The sequence below is a fragment of the Thermobia domestica genome, chromosome 15 (genome assembly GCF_964235325.1).
Source record: "Thermobia domestica chromosome 15, izTheDome1.hap1.1, whole genome shotgun sequence".
Lineage (NCBI taxonomy): Eukaryota > Metazoa > Arthropoda > Insecta > Zygentoma > Lepismatidae > Thermobia > Thermobia domestica.
The window spans coordinates 39443624-39469938 of NC_137468.1; the positions used below are offsets into that span (position 1 = coordinate 39443624).

General features: G+C 33.6%; 1 protein-coding gene across 1 annotated transcript in view; it reads left to right on the plus strand.

The window, feature by feature from the left end:
• The window catches only part of LOC145671839 (neprilysin-11-like), a 77473-nt gene extending 52843 nt beyond the window's left edge, over positions 1-24630 (plus strand). Inside the window, exons 12-19 of the mRNA XM_081741065.1 lie at positions 2858-3037; positions 7759-7859; positions 8283-8344; positions 11755-11806; positions 13648-13715; positions 18537-18676; positions 22255-22416; positions 24361-24630. Coding sequence (XP_081597191.1) covers positions 2858-3037; positions 7759-7859; positions 8283-8344; positions 11755-11806; positions 13648-13715; positions 18537-18676; positions 22255-22416; positions 24361-24537 — 942 coding nt within the window. The 3' untranslated portion in view covers positions 24538-24630. The remainder of the gene's footprint in view (positions 1-2857; positions 3038-7758; positions 7860-8282; positions 8345-11754; positions 11807-13647; positions 13716-18536; positions 18677-22254; positions 22417-24360) is intronic.
• Positions 24631-26315: the final 1685 nt, after the last annotated feature.

The following is a 26315-nucleotide window of genomic DNA, read 5'->3' on the forward strand; positions in this document are numbered from 1 at the left end:
TATATTTGTTACGAAAAGCTTTTAAGCAATGATGCTTTGAGGACGTGATCTGAGGGAGAATTTGAGACCCCTCTCGAGCTAAGAAATTTCCGCCTTCAGGACCATATATTCGATCGTGCTCAATGTGGACTACCAATGTTTGCCCTCCACCCGAATATTGAAATTCCCCCCGAGGATAATTTTCTGAAGTCACCACTGTTTATAAATAGTTTTTCGTTACAAATCAGAGGATAATTGAGTAGTGAGTATACTTTTTTTTTTTAAGCTATGGATTTAAGATTCGCAATTCATATAATGTTCCGTTCTAATCAAATTTGAAACAAGAGAAGTTTTCAATGAGTTACTCAAAGAAATATTTTCAGCCTCCGGATGAAAATAGGAAGACACAAAAAAAGAAACAACTTGCTACCGGGTTTGAACACACAAACATGTGATTGATAGTGTATCGACCCAAACCACTCGACCGTTTTGTATGCCTTTGCACACTTTCTTTTGCCTTTTGTGAAAGCAGTTTACTGTTCCATACTCGCTTTTGTTTATTCAGATACGACTATGAGTTCTCAGTAAATATTTGGACGTTACAGCTCTTGCAATGTATAAAAGTGTTTTTAGAATAAATCACAATCGATATTATGTCCTAATAATATACGTAAAACAGGTTGAATTCGTGAAATGATTGAGGTTGGAGTGAGCGTAAATATTTTCATAGTTAGGAGCCTGGATATGCAAACCCGCTTAACGTGGGGATTTAATTTTGTGAAATTTGGTATATACCACCGTTAAGAAAAGAAAAACAACAGTAGATATAATCTAATAGTATGCTGGAGCTGTTGCTAGTTGTAGAGAAGTAGAAAAGCAAAGGAAATATAACAACCTCCTTGATAAATTTATTTTTGCTTCAATTGCCATCGAGACTAGTGGTGCCTGGGGATCTGCAAACCTTGATTTTATTAGAGAAGTAGGCAGACGCTTTTCTATCGTTACTGGAGATATTCGTTCAACATCTTTCCTAATTCAACGCATATCTATTGCTATCCAACGTGGCAACGTATCGTCGGTTCTTGGCACCTTACCACATGGAAAAGAACTAGATGAGGTGTTTCTTCTCTAAAGACTGAACAACACTGAACATTTATACAACTGGACGACATACTATACAAATAAGGTGTAATATCATTGGATGGCGTAGAAAAGCAGACAATAACACTAGATATGATGCCATTGATAATAGGTGGTTTTCTACCCCTTCCTTTGGTTCGACTATCGAAATATATTTCCTGTTGATTTAATTTATTTGTCGCAGTAATTTCATAAATTTATTTACTGCAATTGTTACAATTTTATTCAAATTATTATATTTCTCTGTTATTCTGTTAGCAATTATTGTTCCATTCCTCATTTATGCCTGTTGTTATTTTAGTTGAATGTCGAATAATTTTGAATTGTAATAAATTTGTAGGTAAACTGTAAAAAAATATATATATATATATATATATAATAATCTAATAGTTAACAGTATATTTTGTTACATATAGAGTACATTAATAAATCACAACTATTTCCCACAAAAAACGAAATGTCTGTTATTATTGTAGACGAAGGACATAATTTTTAATGTTACAAAATTTCGTCCTTTTATTAATTTTCACGATAGCTACACATCAAAATTTACTTTCAAATATCTTAATTCGTTCAGATCGAAATGATCTATCGACTAGTAATATCTTATCTTTGGACAATTGTTTTGTTAAACAGAAATTAAAATGTAATAGTTAATCAACATTTTGAGTTATATCTCATTAACTACACTAGGTATTGTATCTTGCTAGTCTCATATTGAAGAGCTGAATGAGATTATATTCCAGTATTAGTTTCACATAGATAAGTTGCATGGTTCTCTTATAGCATCAATTTTAAGATTTACAAAGAAATTCATTTTTCTTGAAAACTACGCAAGAGATTTTTACACTCACACATGTTATTTTGTTCATCTCAACAAACTGTATTGATTGGCATTTGTCACAACTTTGGATACTTTTTTTTCGTTAAATGCTGATATTGTAGAGTTACAATAAATATCGAACTTGAGTTTTTAAACGAGTCAGGTTTTTATTTCCAAATAGTAATAATAATAATAATTAAGCAGAAAATAACAATATCAGCCAAAATAATAATGAAAGAATCTCCGTAGTTTCAGAAAAAACGCTATCAAAAGCAAACTATTCGAGAAATGGACAACTTAACAGGTTTTATACTTAGAGTAGATATAAAATCTGTGAGTAATAGGAAAACTGTTGAACAACACACTATCTTAATGTGTTTCACATGTTTACTACTATTTACAACGATAAGATCATTGGCATTGACTATTTGTGCCAGGTCATCATTTTTGAACGTAATACATTGTATGGTTCTTGTGCTCTTACAGTTACTTAGAGAAGAGGTTGTTAGATACTTATTTATACTGTGTATATAAATGAGGAAAAAGGATATAAAAATGTATTTAATATATATAATATGTGAAAATTTACAGTAGCCTTCTCCAAAGGTGCCAGACGTTCATAACATTCATCTTAAATTTTAAAACGCCTAGTACAGCAAAGTCGGAAGGATTTAAGTCACATACCTGTATCATGTCTTTCTTTTCTTAATCAAACTCAGGAAAAAACATACCGGTACTATCTAATCACCAAACACATCAGCCATAGATACCACATTTTATACCCATCCTAATGACAGTAGGACTATATGTGACACGATTATCATGAAATAATTCATCCCGTATCGTAAGTACCAAAACGGATTACGGTAATATATATGCATCTGTAATTGTATTTATTTGTAATTTGCTCTATAGGCAGTTAAAATGGTTAAAGATCTTAGATGTGCCTTCCGAGAACTTGTACAGGAAGCCGAATGGATGGATGATACAACAAAAGCTCTTGCCATTGAAAAGGCTGATTCAATGCAGGAATGGATTGGGTATCCTGACTGGCTTATCACTAATAAGACTGCATTGGATGATTACTATGCTGGGGTAAGAAGAACGCATTTTTTTTTTTTTTTTTTAAAGAATAGCTTAATTATATAAACTGCCAGCTCTTAGAAGTTACAATAGCACACACAATATTACAATATTTAAAAAATATATAAATCTAGAAATTAACAAGGAGATTGTCAATCCGCTGTAGACAAACGATTAGTAATCTCGTCTAGCAATCGACAGTTCCCGGGCTCATAACTCACGGTAAGCCATCCTGGCGTCTTTCCAGGACTTTTTTCTCAATCTCACCGCATACATTTTAAGGTAGTACTTTCGATATTTCGGTCCTGGCAAACTTTATTGTCTACCTGGAAGCATCCAGAATAATAAAATAAAAATAAAAGACAACAGGAAAAACTACCTCAAACGGAAATTAAGTAAAGAATTGGTCGAACAAAACAATAAGATGCGAATTTGGTTTAACGCTGCAAAAGTCGAGTCCTTGTGCAAGTAGTTGTACATTTCACGCAATAATTTCTATTAAAATGTTTGTGAAACGTACTTTGAAGAGTAGTGGTATATAACACTGTCAACTACTTAATATTTATTTAGAAATAACTACATTAAAATAACTATGAGCTTCCGCGTGGCAATGTGGATAGCGCACGCGCCTTTGCCGTGGGAGACCCGGCTTCGATGACTCCGGCGGGAGCTTATCCCACGCTAAGCTCTAAGTCCACGCCTCATATGCCCTCGCTGCTGAACGGGACGCTAAACCCAAATCCAAACCAACCAGAATAAGATTTTTTTAAATAACCAGGTAATGTACTTAGCTATTAACAGAAGTATTGCTTAAAATCTCTACGATCATGAGATATGCAATGTCAAGTGTCAGTTTATTATAAGTTACAATTCATAAACTTTGTAAATTGCATGAAATGCTTGAATACTTTTGCGAGAATGGTGTATAAAATACGTTGCCCCTATAAAATAAAACCTGTAACTTTATTAATATACAGTTCAAAAATCGAAGATAATATTTTGCAGACAAACCATCCTATAGGTGCCCTCATATTGTACATTTCTTTTCAAAATTATTTCTGTGTAACCTGGTAGATATTTTCCTTCGTTACGAAAAATGCATATACCAAATTATATCCTATTACATACATAACAGATGTGACAACGAAAAGCATTATGCATTATATCATTTTACGATAAACAAGGTTAATATTTCTTAAAATGATACTAAAATGGGAATGGGAATACCCACTTTTTACTACTGAAAATGGGAGTATCTAAAGAAACTTATGACGTGGTGATTGGTTATTATAAAACTTACATAGTACCTACGACTCTACAAACTAGTGTTGAACACTCGACTACTGAGATACTAAAGAAGTCAACGAATTATGTATTTAATCATCACGTTAATATCTGTTACATTAACAAATACATATATAAAGTGTGATTCTATATGGTGTGAACCACCAAATCAGATGAAACTAAACATATTGTTGGAACAAAACTATTAACACTCATATTAAAGTCAAATGCAATAATTCCTTCCTGTTTCTACTTCTCTACTATTATTACTACTACTACTACTACTACAAATAATAATAATAATAATAATAATAATAATAATAATAATAATAATAATAATAATAATAATAATATAGTTTATTTGTGGTGCTAGGAACAGTAATAAGCCGAATACAGCACTATGTCAGAATAATAACTAAATACACAAATATGAAGGATACAGGCACCCGTGAGCTGTTTCTTAAAATTCCGTTTCTGTACCAGATATTGATATTTCTTACCACATTGTTTATACTAATACTATGTTATTAAATCACTTGAAGATACAATTCATGATTTACTTACGTTGTCATTTCTTTCATAGTTCCTAAATAGCCTATATAAAACAGATCTATTACTATTGTTGACGTATATTATTCTTTGCTCTAAATCTAGGAATATTTATTAAAATGTTTTGCATTAGATATATACAGAAAATATATTGTTTTCAAAGTTTTTTTTCTTCTTTTACTAGTGTTTGGTCATTTAACATACGATTATTTTTCAGTAAGTCAAGGTATAAAATTACTGGCCATTATTCATACGTAAACGCAGTAAGGTTATATTCAGTTTTAAAACATACGTATTTAATGAGTCTTCTTTGAATCTGCCCTATCTTACGTACGTATATTTTAGCTATAGAGTTCCAAACTACAGATGCATACTGTAATTTAGGCCTAATTAAAATCTGGTACAATGAAATGTATGCGTCAATATTCTTAACATTATTGTATTGTGTTAAAAAGAATCATAAAAGTTTCGTAGCATCTTTATATATTAATTTTACATATTCATCAAATAAACGTTCTTCGTCCAATTTTATTCCTAAATTTCTTATATATATATATATATATTCTCCATGTTATTTCTCGAAACGTTTGCAATACTAATCTGCGCTTATCATCTCTTTTGTCTTTATTTTCATTGTTGCTCCCCATGATTATATCCAATTTAGGTAATTTGTTTTATAAAAAACGTAACTTTTTCTTCGGTTAGCAACACTGTTTATTCGGTGATGTACTCTTTTCTCTACTTGTTTCTTACAAAGTTACGTTTCTCTGTCTCTTTTAGTATCTCCCTTATCACGGTTGGAAATTCTAAATTATATTCTAATGTGGAAACGTTATTTCATGACTTTGTCGTCAAGCCGGCACGGGTTAACTTTCTCGTAGGAAGCTGCTATTTCACTGATGCGTGTTTACGGTCACATAGAGTACATTTCGCGGATGTGCGTAACGTAACACGAAATTGCAAAATTACCTTATATAAGGGACATCCTAATAAATATACATACATACACACACTCTAACTAAACTAACTAACTCTATGGCCTATGGAACCCGAAGGTTCAATGCCGCGTTCACAAAAGCTCTCCACTGACTTCTATTCCTAGCTAACTGCATCCAGTTTCCACTTTGTATTCCAATCTCTGCGAGATCCATCTTAATATTGTCCTCCCATCTGCGCCTAGGTCTTCCTAATGGTCGTTTTCCGATTGGTCTTCCAGTCAAGACTTTGAAAGCGTCTCTACTTTCTTCCATTCTAGTTACATGACCCATCTAAGCCTCCTAGACTTGACGACCCTAACAATGTTGGGTAAACCATATAAATTATGTAGTTCCTCGTTATGAAGTTTCCGCCATTCCCCATTCCCGTTCCTCTTGGGTCCGAATATTCGTCTCAGGACCTTGTTCTCAAATACTTTCAGTCTATGTTCTTCCCTCAGAGTAAGTGACCATGTTTCGCAGCCATACAAAACAACAGGCATGATTACCGTTTTGTATATTTTAAGCTTCAAATTTCTCGACAGAATTCGCGACGGCAAGAGATTTTGACCCGAACAGTAACACGAATTCCCTGCTTTTAGTCGACATTTAATTTCTCCGTGCATATGATTTTCCTCTGTTCATATTGATCCTAGGTATTTGAAACTATCCACTTTATCAAAAGTATTATTTAGTATTTTAACGCATCCATAATTTGCTGTATTACGGTCCCGACGCACTTCCATGGATTTAGTTTTCTCTGCATTTACTTCTAAACCCATGTCCCTGCAAGCGTTTAGTAAGATCTCTGCATTTCTTTCTATTGTTCTCCTATCATCACCTATTAAATTTACGTCATCAGCATATGCCATAACCTGGTGAATACCGTTCAATTCTAGGCCCTGGTTACTATCTTTGGTTTTCCTTATAGCGTATTCCAGAACGAAGTTAAATAATAATGGCGACAACGCATCTCCTTGTTTCAGGCCATTTTCGACGTGAAAGCTCGTGGACAAAAATTTTCCTACCCGGACTTTACTTTGGGATTCATTTAAACATATCTTAATTAATCTAATTAGCTTTCTCGGTATTCCAAGTTCTGTAAGGACGTTGTATAATGTTTCTCTCCTAACCGAGTCGTACGCCTTTCTAAAATCAATAAATAGTTTATGTACCGGGGTATTGTATTCCCACTTTTTTTCGAGTATTTGGCGAATGGTAAATATTTGGTCGATAGTTGATCGATTCCGTCTAAATCCTCATTGATAATCTCCAATAATTTCATCTGCATATGGGGGTCAGTCTTGCTAATAGAATATTTGAAAGAATTTTATAGGATGTTGACAGAAGGGAGATGCCTCGATAATTATTACAGTCAGTTTTGTCGCCTTTCTTGTGAATTGGAACAATCATTGATTCTTTCCACTCTTGTGGCAATTCTTCCTTGTTCCAGGTGTATCTTGTTCCACAATTTTTCGCCTCCAGCTAAAATTAACTCAGCCGGAATTTCATCTACACCCGGAGATTTGTGTTTCTTTAATTTCTTTATAGCAGTTTCTACTTCTATTCGGTTGGGTTCTGGAATATACGGTTCTGTGGTGTGTATCTCATTTTCTCCACGCACACTAGTTTTCGGTTGCGTGTTAAGCAAATCGTCAAAGAAATCTTTCCATCTATTTAAGATGCTATCCGTGTCAGTGAGAACTGTACCGTCAGATTTCTTTAATACATACACACACTCACACACTAATATATATATATATATATATATATATATATATATATATATATATATATATACATCAGATTTACACCGTTCATATCATACCTAGTCACCATATACCTAGGTAGTTAGTCTTCCTTGTGTATGACATTGTTTTTTTATTTATATTTACAGTAATAATAATATAACGTTTCTTTTCCTAGTTGGCAGTTGGTAATCAACATTTCAGTAATGTGGAGAATATACTCAGTAAGTTTCTTATAAAACAGTTGAGCGATGTGCACAAACCAACAAACAGGAAAAGGTAAGAATCCTCCAATATAATTATGTATAAATTAGTATAATAATTGTATAGTAATTAGTAGTTAGCATTAGAAATAAGAGCTCAATATTTCAGAAAGCCGGGACTGATGTTGGAAGCAAAGAGGCTGACCATATATTATTCTCCTGAATATGCGCCAATGAACGAGCCCTTTGTAAGCTTGTAATGACGTTTTGGTTTGTTAGTAAAATTTGTATAGTTATCAATTTTACTGTCAAAGAGAACTTGCTACCCTGTTTTAGACTATACTCTAGAACTCATAAAAACGGAGAGGACGTAGGGCTTTAAAAATTCAATAAACTAGATAATTTAAAAGTAAAAATTATAATTATTTGTAACGATTTCTTTTAAAACACTACAGCTTATGACTAAACTGAAGTTTAAGACGTATTTACATCTTTGCAGGTGGCCAGATATGTATCCTTCCATCATCAATGCCATGTACGATCCTAAGATGAATTCAATTAGTAAGTATAACCAAGAAGAAGAATTAATAACACTAATTATTTTTACAGTGATATTAGCCACATAAATCCTTAAACATTTGAGTTGGTTATTACGGTTAATAAGAAAATTTATCTTCGAAAATATAAAAATTACAAATTGTAATATCAAAAGCTAATTTATTCAAATTGTTTGACCAACTGCATCGAGAAAAGATCACTACCATAACACTAAAATACATTTGCGAAAAATCACTACCATAACACTAAAATACATTCGTGAAAAGATCACTACCATAACACTAAAATAATTCGCGGAAAGATCACTACCTTAACATTAAAATAAATTTGTCAATTTTAATTACTTTTAGCTTCTTCTTGTAACTTAACAAGGGATTACTTTTTTTTAGGAAAGTTAGATAATTCATAGTTAAGTTTATTCTATAGATGATCATAGGTTACTGATAGATAGATATCTAACTGAAATGAAATAATTGCTAATTAATTTTATTCATCTTAATGTGTGTCATACGCAATGGTTTCGTAGTACTTTAAAAACAAAAATAATAAAAAGTAAAGACATACATATAAGTACATATACATAAATTTTAAGGTGCAGAGAAGATTTACATTGGGTGACTCTTAATTGAAGAAGTCATTTTAAATCTTCATTTAACTATTTACCAACACAGTAAAACAGGTACTTCTGAAGCAATTTCTTGACTGTATTTATTAAAGGTGTTAATATTCAATGTCTTATAACAGAACAGGAGTTTGTCATACGGTTTTATTAGCTCAAATAGTTAGGTGATTAGATTTTGATAGCCGAAATCTTGTACGTCTAAATATGTAGAAATTCTAGTGTCGTATGAGTGAAAAATCGCATTACTTTCAAAATACGTTTTGTGTGAACGTATATATGAAACTGTTTCAAAATACAGATGAGAGGAGAAATATATAATAGATAAAATAGCTAATAGGCATCTTTGACTTACGTTAAACAATTTTATGTTTTAAGTGGTATGTAGAATAAGACATTGGGAAGAAAGTAAGTAATCAGCTTGATTATATCTTTTGAAAGATACAAGCTTACTAAAAGAACAAAATAATAATAATAATAACAATAATTCTATCATATGTTTGAGACTCCCAGAAAACTAACAAATAATAATCTAAAACAAAGTAACATTAGATTGTATAATTGCTAATCGAACTTATGGAACACATTGTAATATCTCAAATTACTCACTCATTAATGTTCCTTGTCAATTATACTAACAATATTTCGAGTGAGATACTCGGCTACTCATCTTCAGGGGTACACAATGGCTTAAGTTCTTTTTCACAATACGTTCCTCATAACTGGATGAATATGACATTTCGTTAAAGAAGAATTCATTAGAAAGAAATCAATAAGTACCAATAAATAAAAGGTTATCAATAAGCTTAGTTAGTGCACTGACATTAGGGTTACATAGATATTACACAGAAAAATAATCGACCTTAGGTATCGATAAAATTTAATGCGATATTTACAGCTAAGTTAGGTTGAATATTAAAATCAAGAATTGTTTATAACTGTGCATTAATTATTAATATTTTCGCCCGTCATTTGATTTTTTTTTCCTTAAACAAAAAAAAAAAAAAATCAATCACAAGGATAGTATATATCGTACGCGATCGATAAGAAATTTATTCGTATTGTCCTTTGGTTCCTGAGTTTTAGGCCATCAAAACTAGATTTGGATTTAGTAAAAATGATATTATATATCGCATGCTATTGACGAAGCTCATCCGGTTTTGACCAAAATTGACATGAAGATAGATCTCGATTAGCTCAGTACGCATAAGAAGTATTATGATATGCAAACCATTGGTTCGCGCGTTACTGAGCATCAAATTTGCGTTTGGACTTAGTGAAGTGATGAAATTTCAATACATTCTGATCACTAAAATTCATTCTTGGCATGATGGTAACATTGACCAAACTTGGCACATGGTGGTAGACATTAACGATCTTAGTACACATTCAAGCTTAATGTGAAATATTATGGCATAAAGATCTTTAGTTTCCAAATTACTAGTAACCGAAGTTGTGTTTAAACTCAGGAAAATGAAGAAAGTTTACTAAAATCAGAGTGATAGAACTTATCTGATCTTAACAAAAATGTGAATGATGAAGAACTTCACAAACTGAGTGCATATAATAAATATTATGATGTTCAGACAGTTATAAGCCATCATAACTAGGTTTGGACATAGGTTTGTTATACAAATATCGCATGCTATCGACGAAAGTCATCACACCTTGACCAAATTTGTCATGGTGGTAGTCTAGCTTGGTATGTATATGGAACATTATGGTATGCAGACCTTTGGTTCTCAGTAATTGATCATCAAATTTGGGTTTGGACTTACAAGGAGAAAGCAGACTTTGGTAAATGAACTTCGGGGCCATTTTTTGCAAGGTGATAGTGCAGATTTAAAGTGTTTATATTACAAGCTGGGAGAGCGCAATGGCCTAATGTAGTAGAGAAAAAGCGTCTTAAAGTTTCCGACTTGCCGCATATATCGTACGTTGCACAATTTTATCAAGTGACGGCGTGACAGAGTCAGTAGCATGTGTGACTCACGTGCGAAGGGTCCCGGGTTCGATTCTCGCTGGAGTCAACTTTTTTTTTTGTTTTTTACTTCAACCAATAAAATAGCCACTTGTAGCTACAAGTAAAATGTTAATTCACCATATGTTTATAACGAATTAAAAACAGAAATATTCAAATCAGTTGTAAAATCTTTCAATGTTGCATGTTAACTGATGTAATTTATTTCGTAAATATATTGATATTACGAGTCATATTATGGTTACCACAGTCGTTGCGTAAAATGTGCTCTTGACGCTTCGTGTCTACATCTGTTGACAGTGTGTGTATTACAAGCACTGGCGCGGGAGGATGAGGGGGACATGTCTTCTCCAATCTTGGAACTAAGGGACTGTCTCCCCAAAAATCCGATTTGAACTGTGGTTTTTGGGAAGAAATGTGATGATATGTGTCCGATTGTCACAAAAAAAAAAAAAAAAAGATGAAATTGATATCCCCCAGAATAAGCCTCAAATCTGCCCGTGTCCCAATGTTGAAGACAACTCTGCTCCCCTGATCCTCCACAGTATTGTTTTTCAATCTCATAAATATTTTAAACATCGCTGTAAAAAATATATGGAAACAGTCTTGCCTGCCCTCTTCCCCCATTGTTGAAGACAGATTTTCGCCGCTTATTACGAGGGGAATAAGGGGAAAATCTCCTTTGGTTATAGTAACATCCAGTATTACCTCGCTGTAAGAAGTACGTGTATTGTGTACTTAAAGATTTACTAAAAAAGCAATGAAGGGCAATATATATATATTAATTATGATTTTTTCTGTTTTTTATTTAAGCTTTCCCAGCTGGTATTTTACAGCCACCATTCTTCAGAAATGGAGGTTTAGCGTAAGTATGCATTCCAAGATTAGATCAGATTTATTAATCATTCTGTGGACCATATTACATGTACGTTTGTACGAAATGGTATAGAACTCAATACTTAAAACAGATACAATACTTAGAATAAATACAATGATCTTGTTTTTAACAACTTGAGAAAATATGAAGGGTATGGGGAAAAAACAAGGAATGTCCATGTATGTGCTTTTTCGGGTGCTTTGTCCTATCTGCTGGTGATTCTTGATACTATTTGACTGTATATGCCATGCATGCGTAAATGTAGAAATGTCCATTTAAAAAGGGGCAATGATTTAACTAACCCTATTCTTTTTACGCGGTTTTCAATATTAAAACTCCGTTTTCTCGAAAATGTAATTTTGTGACATTCCTTCTTTTTTCCCCTTACCCTTCATATATATGTATAGGCTAAACCAGTTCTACAACCTATACCAATTCACCGTTCTTTTTCCATATTTTTTACATTTCGCATATTTACTTTAGCATATTTAACGATGATAAGCTATTCGTTAATTGCAATAGTGATTCATTAATTATAATAGAACTCAATAAAAGGCGAAAATACGTTAGTGTTGATAATGTTCATTTTAAGTCATTATTACTTTAAATCTTCTTCTAAAATACTTCATAATAATTTATTATGTTTTAAAAGCGTTTTAATATGTTAAGTCTTAGTTTATTTAGTAGTATTTTAAGAACTGTCAACACAGTCGAATATAAATTTCCTCTGTTATCAAGATGGCTGTTGTTGAAGATAAGGCCATGCTTAAAACACAAAGAAATATTCATTTAAATTGGTAAAGTTATGATATTTCTTAACTGATATTTCTTTAAGTTTCATGCAGTTATGATATTTCTTTTTTCTTCACTTTGTAGCGTTGCCCACATTTTAAAATGAAAGAAAGATCGTCCCATAAAGTCGAAACGCGCACGGATTACGACGCAGAGAAGCTTCCGAAGCATGGCACGGCATACACAAAATGAACTTTTAAAATATCAAACTTATTTCATTAATGGAACTGTAGCCTTGAGTTTCCTTCACTAACATGCTTTTGCTTTGCATCCTTCACGTTGCTTTTTATTTAAATCAAGTGTTTCTTTCGTTTCGTTGTCTCCTGGCTAAAAAGAGGCTGTTTATTCACTTGCTCCTACTGGTGCATAAAGCATAGTGATATCACTGTATAATCGAACATATAGTTCCACAAAAATACTATTTAAAAAATTGCTAATTGTTTCAGTTTTCACTGTGATGCTGTTATTTATTTAAGAATAACATAAAGTATATCACAAATGCACCTTTTAAGAATACTATGTTCCCATAAACACTACATTTTTTTTGTAATTATGCGTAAAATATATACTTGATCATCGCACTTCACGGCAAAGGAAGAGAGTACATTCACATGATTCGTAGGTTGCTAGCGACAGCACTGGGAAGAATGTCACATCCAAATATGGACTAGTACTTGGCGCAAGCAAAATTCTACGAAAGCAAGAGCTCCTTTCGGGTTGAAAACCTCTACAAAAAATCAGCAGCGAGGAATAAAATCCTATGTCCAATTTATTAACTTTTAATGTTAACATGTTAGTAAAACACATGAGATTAATTAAAATGTATATAAATCAATATATACACACACACACGAAAAGTATTCTAATGGTGTTTTATCTACGATTTTTTCTAAATGAGAAGTTTCAATGAAAAGGACTAGCTATTTCCTTGACTTTTTTCAATTCTACTTAAAATTAAAAGTTCTTTTGAAATTGTATTTTTCAATTTCTTCTCATTTTTGAATTACGTAATTTGTTCCTTTTATTTTGTTCTTTAGTGCCCTTAATTATGGTGCTATAGGAGTTGTTATTGGACACGAAATCACTCATGGCTTTGACGATGAAGGTAAATACATAGCATTAGTTTTAGAAAACATCTTATTGAATTACTTATAAGAAGAAACGAAATTAAATATTTACCTACATAAATTGCTCAAAATAGTCAACGACTTTCATCTTGCCTTTTCTAATATTTGAAATATTTGGTACTTTGTAAAAATTTCGAAATGTATTGTTATCTTTAGAAAGAAATGTAATATTCAAACAGCCAGATTCTGAGCATTCAACGTATGAGAAAAAACAAAACATTTAAAAAAATACATAGTTCTATGAAATAACTGATACACACACAATATTAAGGAAAAGAAACAGTTGGAACTACCATATTTGTGAAACGTTTTTGTATTCATATTATAATTTATAATTTTAATATTAATATTGTAAATTTGTGTTGCTTGTATTTTTGAGAAATATTATTCCTTACACAAAATTTTACAAAATTATATTCATATTTAGGGAATAAAAAATCAGGTTGTTATCGTGTGTCATGGAATATGAATAGAATAAAATAATTTAACTGATGTAGTCTCAACTTTTTCCTAATGGATGCATTTTCAATATTGAAATCAAAAAGTGTGACCGTAAGGTTTGTTTCCTGCTTGTCCCTGTTCGGGCGCTTTTTATATAGAACGGTAAGGTTCGGTTCTCTTAATTGTGTCTGTTCGGGAACACATTCTTTTACCGAAAACCCATAACCGAACTCTTAATTCGGTTATATAAAATGGCTTCCCGAACAGACACAATTAAGAGAAACGAACCTTACTGTTATATAAAATATTGTATCTAATACTCTTATATTTTTTATAACACAAATTACTTCTACGCTTCTCTGACTTCATCTCCAGTGTGTAGCATATTGCTACTGCCAAATTTAAGACATGATGTACAGATACTTCATTCCATTAAAACCCATACTTCGAATGTTAAATGTTCCCTTGAAAAACTCTTACTAAACAGAACAGAGTTTAATTGTTAATTTTCAGTTCGTTTAGTTGGAGTAGCTTGGAAACTATGGAGCAGAAAAAAAGAATTTTTCATTTCCACCGATAACTAATCGAATGAGGAGAAACTAGGGAAATACTAGTTTTCATAAATTAACACTCTGAATTGGCAATCCTGCTGATGTTTCAGTGCATCAAAAGATGTGTTAAGGATGTGTCTACATTATGCAATTCCTGAAAACAATGAAAAACAAACTTTGAAATTATCACGATAAAATTTTTACTTACATGCACTCGGCAAAACTGCTATTCATTTCTAAGGGGCTATTTAAAGCAAGAGGCATAGAAGAACAATTCTTGAATTATTCAAGACCAGGAAACGAACATTCGCAGTGCCATTGAGGACATTAACACGTCTAATCTTCGTAAAGTTGCTGCGAACCTGGTGAAACGTGTGAACTAGTGTTTGAATCAAAACAGGAGACACTCCCAGCCAGTGTTGGGAAGTAACGTAACGCAAGTAACGCGTTACTTGTAACGCGTTACTTTTTAAGTAACGTTTCCTAGTAACGCGTTACATTTTTTCAAAAGTAACTGTAACGGTAACGCGTTACAAATTTTTAAGTAACGTACTTAGTTTGCGTTACTTTTTTCGCGTTACATTTCGGATGAGTAACTACAATATATGTATATTTTTTTCGGAAACAAATGTTTCTTTCCTGTAAGTGAATTTCTCAGAATGAAACAATCGAGCATGAACTACGTATGTCAGTGACCGGCAGTCACAGACACACACAGAAACAGATAAGTTCGTAGTGCCACTTCCTGTTTTTTGAAGATGAGGACAGCCTTAGGGAAATCACGTGTACTGATTGCAAACACCTGGAAGATTTTGTTGTAGATTTTGACAGCTCCAAATCAATACATTCAGTGAGTGAACTAGGAGTGCAACTATTTTACTTTGATTGGTATTGTTTTTTATTAAAATATTTTACCGTTCGAACATTTGAAAGAATACTTTTTTCTTAGGAGCTAAGGATGATGGTGGACAGAATTTAAAAGTAAAGTGTCTGAAGTGCCCCGGCGGAAAATATTTATCAACAACTAGGGTGCCATAATTAACGATTTACAGTAAGGTGTTAATATGAATAAACTGTGTTCTGATGAGCAGACCTACTTTATTACTAGAAAATAGTTTGCTGATGGTATGTAATATTCGAGATCTTTCAGATCAGTTTGCTTATCCTAGAGTCCCGTTGATTATAGAGTAGTGTAACGTTTCTCTACAGTATACTCTTTATTTTTAATTTTACATAGCAACATTGTTATTATTATATAATTAGTTTAACAGAATAATAATAAGCAACCATTTTTTCTAACATATAGGGATGAGCACGAGTCAAGCTAAAACTCGAATCGACTCGAATTGAAGTCGAGTTTCGAATTAAGTCAAGGGTAATATCCTCGAGGCGAGTTCCGAGCCGATTCAGTTTTTCGCGTCGAGTTTCGAGTCCAGTCGAGTTTGATAAATGGCTCGTTCGTTTTAAGTCGTCTTGAAATCATGGTCCGATTACAGTGGAAAACGAAAGCCATGAGAAATGTAAGCTAAACAGTAATATGGAATACTTTTAGTATTGCTCACGAGAGGGGACACGGCTCGCATCTCGTCTCGTCTCGATAACGAAACCACAAGAGATGTTTTATAACAAGCTCAGCTCTGCTCGGCTCAACTGAGCAGATGGCTCGAGCCGGCTCACTTGGGGTGAACCATCGGCTCCAGCTGGCTTGGTGGGGATGAGCCATGTGCTCGGTTCGGCTCAACTGAGCCGAGAGCTCTTGCCGAGTCGTTTGGGTGAGCTGTTGGCTCCGCTTACTTCTTGGTTCGGGTCGATAGTGAATGAGCTGTGAGCCGAGCTGCTCGAGTCGTTGACAATTCTAAACCCGAGCCTAGCAGTTTTGAAGATATTTGGCCATGCCCTTTAACTTTTAACAGTGTTTGGCTCGAGCCCGAATACTCAACCTAGACCCTCAACCCAAACTCAGAAGCTCGTGAACAATGTCCTTGAATCCTAGACTTCACGACTACCGAGGTTGGCAATCAACTGGTCTTTTAGTATTCAAATACAAACCACCTATCTTTCTCTTTATATGCAGTGTTGTTATAATAATAATAATAATAATAATAATAATAATAATAATAATAATAATAATAATAATAATAATAATAATAATAGCGGTAGTAATGGTAGTACGGAAAATTGAAGTCATAATTTTTTTCACATTTTTTTAAAATTTCGGACCTAAAAGTAACGCGTTAGTAACGCGTTACTTTCGAAGTAAAGTAACAGTTACTTTTTGGGGGCAAGTAACGCGTTACTAACGCGTTACATTTTAAGAGAAAGTAAAGTAACTTGTAACGCGTTACATTTTTACAAGTAACTTACCCAACACTGCTCCCAGCATCCACTGTAGAGCTGGTATCTCATTTCTGATAGTAGCAGTGTTGCTGGGTTCATGTAAGTAAAAATTTTATCATGATAATTTCAAAGTATGTTTTTCATTGTTTTCAGGAATTGCATAATGTAGACACATCCTTAACACACCTTTTGATGCACTGAAACATCAGCAGGATTGCCAATTCAGAGTGTTAATTTATGAAAACTACGATTTCCCTAGTTCCGCCTTACAGAGGCCTCATCCGATTAGTTGTCGGTGGAAATGAAAAATTTTTTTTCTGCTCCATAGTTTCCAAGCTACTCCAAATAAACAAACTGAAAATTAACGACAGAACATCCATGCGTATGAGTTATAAGTCAGTTTACATGTTTTACAATAATAATAATAATAATAATAATAATAATAATAATAATAATAATAATAATAATAATAATAATAATAATAATAATAATAATAATAAAAATAATTACACTTTTGGTTACATCTGGCAACACTGTGTGGTTCCTATTGTACTTCAATCGTTGCTTCCTAGTTTAAAAATATATGCATGAACAAGGCTTCATTTTGGTAAACCATTATTTGTGCATCATTTCAGGTTCAAAAGTTCCACTATCCCAAACTCCGGGTTGCGTTGGGGCCGCGGTGGCTCAGTGGTAGAGCGTTCACCTCTGGTGCTTGGGGTCCCGGGTTCGATCCCAGCCCCACCAAGTGAACTTTGTGGTGGACAAACACCGTGTGTGCGTGGGTTTTCTCGGGGTTCTCCCGTTTCCTCCCACTTTCTTCATTCCACCATTTCATTTATTTCTCATAATCACCGTCTCCTTTAGCCTAACCGGCATAAGCGTGGGACGTAAAACTCAAATATTTCATTTCATTTTTTCCGGGTTGCGTTGTATATTGTATTTGAACTATTCATCTCAGCGACGCCAAAAACACTAATATTTATCGATCATTCTCACTTCTTTTTTTACGTCAACTCATTTCCTCCACATCCCTCACTTCGCGCCTATGGCGAATGAATTTGAACTTAAAGAGCATCGGGAATGTTACTGTTCATCTCAACGATCCCGGAAAGTATGAATTGGATACCTAAGTTAGGTCAGGATTCATTCATGTAAGAAAAAAAAAAAAAAGAATCAAAATCGGTGAAGTGGTTTAAAAGAAGTTAGCGAGCAAACATCGCTATATTCATTTTTATTTATATAGACTAATGAATGTCTAAGTTGTTGGAAGTTCTTTCTCTCACACTGCTGAGTCTGGTGAATTTTGGAAGCGTAGGGATAATACTATACACTGAAGAAGGGGCCAGCGAGACTCTGAAAAACAATTTGTGTTATAATAAACACAAGTAATGATATTAGTTAAGATATCTCTGTTCTTTTAAATACCTCAATCTTTTGTTTATGCATCTTCGTTTCTTTCTGTTATAGGTCGTCAAAGTGATAAATATGGTAACGCTCGCCAGTGGTGGTCGGATGAAACCCTTGCATCGTACATGAAGAGAGCACAATGCTTCATTGATCAATACAGCAATTATGTCGTCCCGGAATTTGGAAGAATAACAGTTATGGTTAGTTAGTTTGAAGTTACATTAAAAGAAGAAAGAAAATTTTCGATTTTTAAGGATTTTTCAGCAACGATAATAATTATAATAAAGTCGTATTAGGAAAGACGCGAAGTAAGAAATAAAAAGAGAAAGGTAGAAAGAAAGAAAGAAAAAGAAAACAAAAAATTTTCAAGTATAATAATAGTAGACTCACATTTATCATAAATAAACAGCTCCCGATGAAGAACTTTGGAAAAAGTCACAAATTCAAAGAACCTAGTAAAATTCACTTTGTAGATCTTCTAAGCCTGCTTTACAGTTAGGACGCATTCTCTGTTAGACACAAAAGCATATAATTGCAACGAACTAGACGTAAATTAAATTACAACCTAATATAACTGCAATGAGAATAATTTGGCAAAATAGAGGAAAGCTTATGAAGAAAGCTGGTTTCGAGAGTGCTTCCAACAGATTGCATGATTAATTCGTTTATTAATTGCAGCTGGCAGCAGAAAACACAGTGCCGGGGAGAAGCAGGAGTTAATAAGCGCTGAATAAAACTGGTATTAATGAAAACAAAAACTTAGTTCCGAAATATAGTTAGCATGTGCTCTACCAAGTACGTACTTCCCCACTCAGTCGCTCTACTCCTAGAGCGGGACCTTTAGACCGGCTGTGTTTGCACTGAAGGTGGAGTAGTTCCTCTGGTCTGAAAGTGCGTCCTCCCGCATTTTTGCCATATGGCATGCAACCTCATATCACAAGTAGGGAAGTGGAATATGCCCATTACGCGAGAGGCTCAAATCAGAGTATCGCCATTATACCTACTACAGAAGGGGACTTCCTTAGTGGCTAGAAATCGATCAGAGCTGCAGTGTTGGTGCCCGATTCTTAAGGCAAGCTCACCTCTTCCTTTTGGTGTGAAGGCACCTTTGGATACCGTAACCTAAGGTTTGGTCAGCCCGGCAGAGTCCGACTTAATTCCGGGAAGCTCTGGAAGTCCAGAAGGTGCTTGCTAATTCCTAATCCTGGCTACCTCATGTCGTTCAAGCTCGTGCTGAGATCCCACGTACCCGTTGAAACCCCAGCTTACTTTCGGACCCTAATGACATGTGTAGGTTGCCATTTGGAAAAAGGGCAGTAAGTACTGTTCTCCTCCAGTAGGAGTGACAGTTCATTTCTAAGCATACCGCTACGTGAAGAAACCGTGTTGATGTGGCTTTTACTCTCCCGAACCCAATGGCATGAGATAGTCGTATGGGCTTAAAACCGGTCGTGCAGAAGTTAGTGGCGGAAGAAGAAATAATTTAGATTCACCGAGTATAAATTGGATCTAATGTTGAAAAAATAAATAAAATAAAATAAAATAAAACTTAAGGGAGGGAAGCAGCACCAGTTAGAATGTGCCGGGTACAGATTGGTATTTAATGTAAACAGAAAGTTCGGGGTGGAAAAAAGCAATAGTTAGAGTATACCAGGTACAGATTGGATCTAATATAAACAAAAACTTAGTGGTGGGAAGAAGTAACTATAAGAGTGCGACAAATGTAGAATTGAATAGGACTAGAAGTGACAATTTAGAGGCACACTTGCCACTATTGCTATGGGGACATTTCCTAAGTGACACGCGTAAAGTCGTCGTCGTCGTCAACAACAACAAGTAGTAGTAGTAGTAGTAGTAGTAGTAGTAGTAGTAGTAGTAGTAGTAGAAGTACTACTACTACTACTACTACTACTACTACTACTACTACTACTACTACTACTATTACTACTACTACTACTACTACTACTTCTTCTTCATAAGCTTTTGCACGGCACAATCAAGAGTACAATAAAAATGAACATGTCGTGTAACGTGTGTCCACTCTTCAACACTAAACCCAACGACATAACTGGAGAAAATATTCTCTGATGTGGTTTTATGACTACGAAGTGCAATTTTTAAATGTATGAATACCTTCCTAAAACTCGTAACATATTTACATTTCGATCATCTCTCTCGAAGACTTAAGCACAGAAAAGCCGATTAAAAGAAAAAGAATTTATAACCGGTATAAAAAGAAAAAGAAAAAACTTATACCTCAATTGCTTTTAAAAGAGACAAGAAGCCACAATCAGGTAATATATTTCAAGCATTTAACTTTGCTTCTCAAAATGAGAAAATAAATGAATAAATATGTAAGATAAAAATACATTAGGGAGCATATCACACAAAATGTGAATTACAACTGGTGATTAAATAATAAATTTTAATAAGATATCTACCATGTTGTGAATGCTTATTTTAAATTATATTGATTCATTCCTTTCCATATGAAAAATTCGATATTATATTTTCAACATCCATGATTACCATTCAACAACTTTAGTCAGCTAGTGTGTACCATCTGAAAAGCAGATTACCCGTATCACTGCTAAACTATGAATGCTTTTTATATAAAATACTTCAAACACTTCCTTACTTATGCAGATTTTTGAACAATTGTCTAGGCCTGCCTTTTCCTTTTTTATCCGTGACGGGATAGCACTGATAGCAGAGAACGAAAAGAGCTTGCGGGAAGCACTTTCAAACTTGAACGACTAACTGGAAGAAACATGAAAAATGAAGATAAATAAGAAGAAAACCAAAATGATAAAGTGCACAAGAGCAGGGTCAAACGTAGGGATAGAGGGAGAGAAAATCGAAGACGTTAATACGTTTCCATATTAAGGATGTCTAATATCCTCGGACGGAAGAAGTGAGAAAGACGTAAGTTCAAGAATAGTGCAGGTTAGTGGCGGAAGAAGAAACAATTTAGATTCACCGAGTATAAATTGGATCTAATGTTAAAAAAATAAATAAAATAAAACTTAGGGAAGGGAAGCAGCAGCAGTTAGAATGTTCCAGGTACAGTTTGGTATTTAATGTAAACAGAAAGTTCGTGGTAAAAAAAAAAAAAAAAAAAAAAAAAAAAGCAATAGTTTGAGTATGCCAGATTAGATCTACCTGTCAGCATTCAGTAGGAAAGGAGGACTGCTGACACCAAGAAATGTGTCGTTGGACGTTCGAAAACGATTTATTAAGACTTTGGTATGAGGGTGGCGCTTTACGAATCAGAGACGTGGACGTTGAAAAAGCTGAAATATCCAGACTGGAAGCATTTGAAATGTGACATTGGCGAAGAATGTTGCGCATATCATGGACCGAAAGGAAAAGGAATGAAGGCGTACTAAAGAAAGCCAACGAAGGACGACATATCATGAAGATAATAGAAAAAAAGAAGAAACAGTATGGTTGGCCATCTTATTCGGCACTCCGATTGGATCACCGTTTTGATAGAGGGAAAAGCAGAAGGAAAACTAGGAAAAGGAAGACCAAGGGTATAATATCTAGATGCAGTTACGAAGAAGAGATCTTATCAAAGTATAAAACAGCTCTCCTAAGAGAGAGAGAAGTTTTAAAATTTCCATGTTGCCCACCAACCTATGGTTGAGGTGAGAAAGAGTATCCGTGATGAGAACAAATACCCTCGCTCTTGACGTCCCCATTAACGTGTAACCCATCAATCAATTTTACTTTTTATCCAATCACTTTTCTACTTCAATAATAATTCTTTTTACAGTTGAATGGTGTAACGACCCAAGGAGAGAACGTTGCTGATTGTGGAGCGATTAGAGAAGCTTTTAGGGCTTATCGAAAATACGTTGCTGATAATGGAGAAGAGCCAGGGCTTCCAGGGCTTGACTACACTCCAGATCAACTCTTCTTTCTGGGTTTCGCAACGGTAGGTTCCCCTATACAATGTACTTAAACATATTTACAATAATCTATGATTTAACTTTATTTGTTCTAGACCTGCACCTTTCTGATTTCAACTGAGAATAATTCTGTCAACCTCGCCTATTAGTTTGCGATTTGTTGTAACTAAAAGCTTAAAAATTCATGATATAACGAAGTGTTGAAAATGGTAGGGAAATTGGCAAAATAAAAGGTGAATAAATAAATAAATAAATAAAGGAAATATTTCAGTTTAACGTTCCATGATTATGTTCTTTAGGCTAAGGGAGACGGATGATTAAGGCAAGTGATGAAAGGGTCGATGGAATGAGAATGTGGGAGGAAACGGGAGTACCCTAAGAAAACCTATGGGCACGATATTTCCGTCACAAACTTACTTGGCCGGGACCGAACCAAGGATCTCACACATCAGAGATAAGCGCTCTATCACTGACCCACGGTGACCACCTGAATATAAAAGGCAAATGAAGGTGTATGTGAAGTAAATTTTACAGCTTACAAAATATGTAAAGTAAAACAATAATAAGAAAAGTGACTAAGAACTTTAGCTAGCGAAAATACTATAGTGCTGCCAAAATGTCTTGAGCCGTGGCAAAAATGCGAACTAAAGCTCACACCCACGCGTTGAGCCAATAAGGGTTCAGTTGTTGGTAAAGGAGAGATCCTTAGCGAAAGGAAGTGGAATTCCTTTAGCCGATAGCAGCGCTTGGAAGGGAAGACTAGGTGTCAAGTCAATGTGATATATCTTTAATATATAATGTAGTAAGAAGTACGCCAGGTACTTTTTTTGGTAAATAAATAAGATTCTCGGCTATGTCACAGCAAAAACTTTTATTTCTTGAAATATTTCGGGAAACAGAATATTCATCGGTCAAATATTGAAAAACAGAAATATATATCAACGAATTCACATCATATCATCACACACGCTTTGTTCTCGACGATTTGTTTTAACGTCAAGTGTGGCACCGAAAATTGGAAAAAGTAAACGCCGAAATTTGACAAAGTAAAATATACATTTATGAATTTTAAGAACAAGTCTCATACTTTTGTAGTGTTTTTACGAGAATAACTCGCTTCCTTGAATATACTGCCTTCAGTCTCCATGTTTTACGTCAGAGGAGGACATGTATGATGTGAATTCATAATTTAACATTTGACCGAAGAAGAGAGACACAGTTTCCCGAAATGTTTTAAGAAAATTAATATTTTTGGGTCAACGTAGGTGAGTACCTTATTTATTTACTAGTAAATAAGTTACAATCTAGGATTACAATTAATTAAAAGATACTTTTAGCTGTTATCATTTGTCAACACTTTATGATTTTTCCATGGGCACTACACGAAATTATACAAAATTTCCACTTAGAACTAAATACGATACAAAAAAAAATTATATTTGTTTCATGTACAGTCATTTCCAAAATGATTGTCCCATGTCTGTAAATATGTTTTTGTAGAAATATAATTTGATAACGATTTCGCCCGGTGTTTCTTATAATGTTAGTATGTGTGTAATCGGCAAAGACACATATATGGTAAATTTCATGTCAAAAGAGCAGTAAATAAGAACTATATAACAAAGAAAACCTTTCTTGTCCATTTAGCAACATTTTGTTCTGCTCGTTCTAATTTTCTATTTATCATTCTTTTCCTATGAAATTTACCATAGATATAATTACATTTCTCGATTATACACGTAAAAACAGTATTACAAGAACCTTGCAAAATCAATATCAAATTATATTTCCACAACAAGACAGTTATAGATACGCGACAATCATTTTGGACATGGCTACATAACCATAAACAATCGGTTTGAATTCTAACCGGTTCTAACCTAAATATAAGTCAATTAAATGTGCACAATTATGATCAGATCTGAAAGGGATAAGATCTCCTTTCCTAAAACACTTATTGAATTTTTCAGGTATGGTGTGAAACACAAACGACTGAAGCCCTGTTGAATCAAATCATTACTGATCCTCACAGCCCAGGGAAATACAGAGTTTGGGGGCCTATTTCAAATTCTGATGATTTTGCACGTGTATGGAAATGTCCTAAGAATAAGCCGATGAACCCCGCTCACAAATGTATTCTCTGGTAGAATTGTGACTCATAAATGAGAAACGTATATTTATGCGAAATAGAATAGCTATTTTCATAGTTAAGTTTAAAAAATACAGCAGTTAATAAATATATAAATAATCTTTCAACAATATTAGCTAATTATTTCCTGTTTTTGTATTTTGAATTAAGCAATTAGTTTAAATACATTAAGGAATTGAATTAGAAGCTTGTATAAAATAGAGTAATTAGTTACTAAAAGACGGTAAATAAATTAATTAAGAAAAAAGTAGCTGGCTTACTAGAGATTATGTAAGCCAGGCTAGGAGAAGTCATAAATATTAACCAACTCACGTAGTAGAATATACATAATCTACTTTCTGGCATATAAAAAGCAACCTATTTTCTGCAATTTGAGGGGAAAAAGTCACTGCGTATTATATGTGGCGTGTGTGTGTTTTTTTTATTTTTATTTTATTTTATTTTATTATTATTATTATTTTTTTTGCGTAACAATTTTTAAGCTTGTATCACATTTTCGGCACGAAAGAAATTATTACTATTATTGGTAGTACTAATATCTATATATTTTACTATGTTCTGTGAACATGAAATAAACATTTTTCTTTGTATATCATAAACAATTATGATAAGAAGCAAAGTAAAGATATATATATATATATATATATATATATATATATATATATATATATTTAAAGAAAGAAGTACTAACATCGTAATTCTACACACTGTCTAAGGAGATAACTATTTTGAATGTTTTTATATGAGTTATTCATTTATCTATTAAATGCTGAATCTGTCTTAAAACAGGGAATTGGAATTAAGTAGTCTACGAAGTAAACTTCCATTATTTAAAAAAAAAAAAAAAAAATCATGCACAATTTACCATCTAACTCATATTGTAACCAAAACCTCCTCTGATCCATTTAATTTTTTCATATTTTTAAACGTTTTAAATTCAACTCGACGTTTTTTCTCGCTATTTCAGTGCTAATAGCGATTAGCAAACGTAATATTTCTGATCCAGTGATTTGAAACATTAGATATGTCATTTATGATCTCTTTAGCCGAATTTTAAACAACTATGAAAAGATAGAAGCGCACAAAATAGGGTAAAGTTTTGTATTTCTTCCTAGTGATCTAGTTTCACCTATGTATAAAAATCTACCTAATGCATAAACGTATTTTAAAAATTAAAAATAATTTAAGCAATTCCAAGGTGGCACTTACATTATTTTCTGTAGCGAGTCTTCAAATGTTCTCGTTGTTGTCAATTTTACGGCACGTCTTTACTAGTAAGGTGTGTGGTCTGTGTTATTTAGGACCTAAAAGACACGTAAGGGGTAACGTTGGTTTTCCGAGGGCACATTTATCACTGAATATTATGAAGATTAGAAGACCACCGTTCTGTCACGAGAGAGTGATAATAATGTTGTGCTTTGAAGAAAGAAAGAAAAAAAAAAAAAAAAAAAAAACGGTGCTAAGTGCAAAAATGGAAAAGTTGGGTTTAATGTCAAAATGTGAGCTATGTATCTAACACTGCTCAGTTAAAATCGGGGCTATCTAATATTCACTCTGGAGGTAATTCAAATAACTGCCAGAAAATGCGCGTAGGACTATGTACCACCAATTCTGAAGTAAAATTTGTCTTTTTACTTAACATTTTCACTTTGGCACTTACCACGGATTTTAGAGTCAGTCTACAAATCATGATCAAAGATCCATGTTTCACAATTTGCGATACAATTTCTCGTTTGCATTATATAATGTACACTCATGTCCAAAATGATTGTCGCA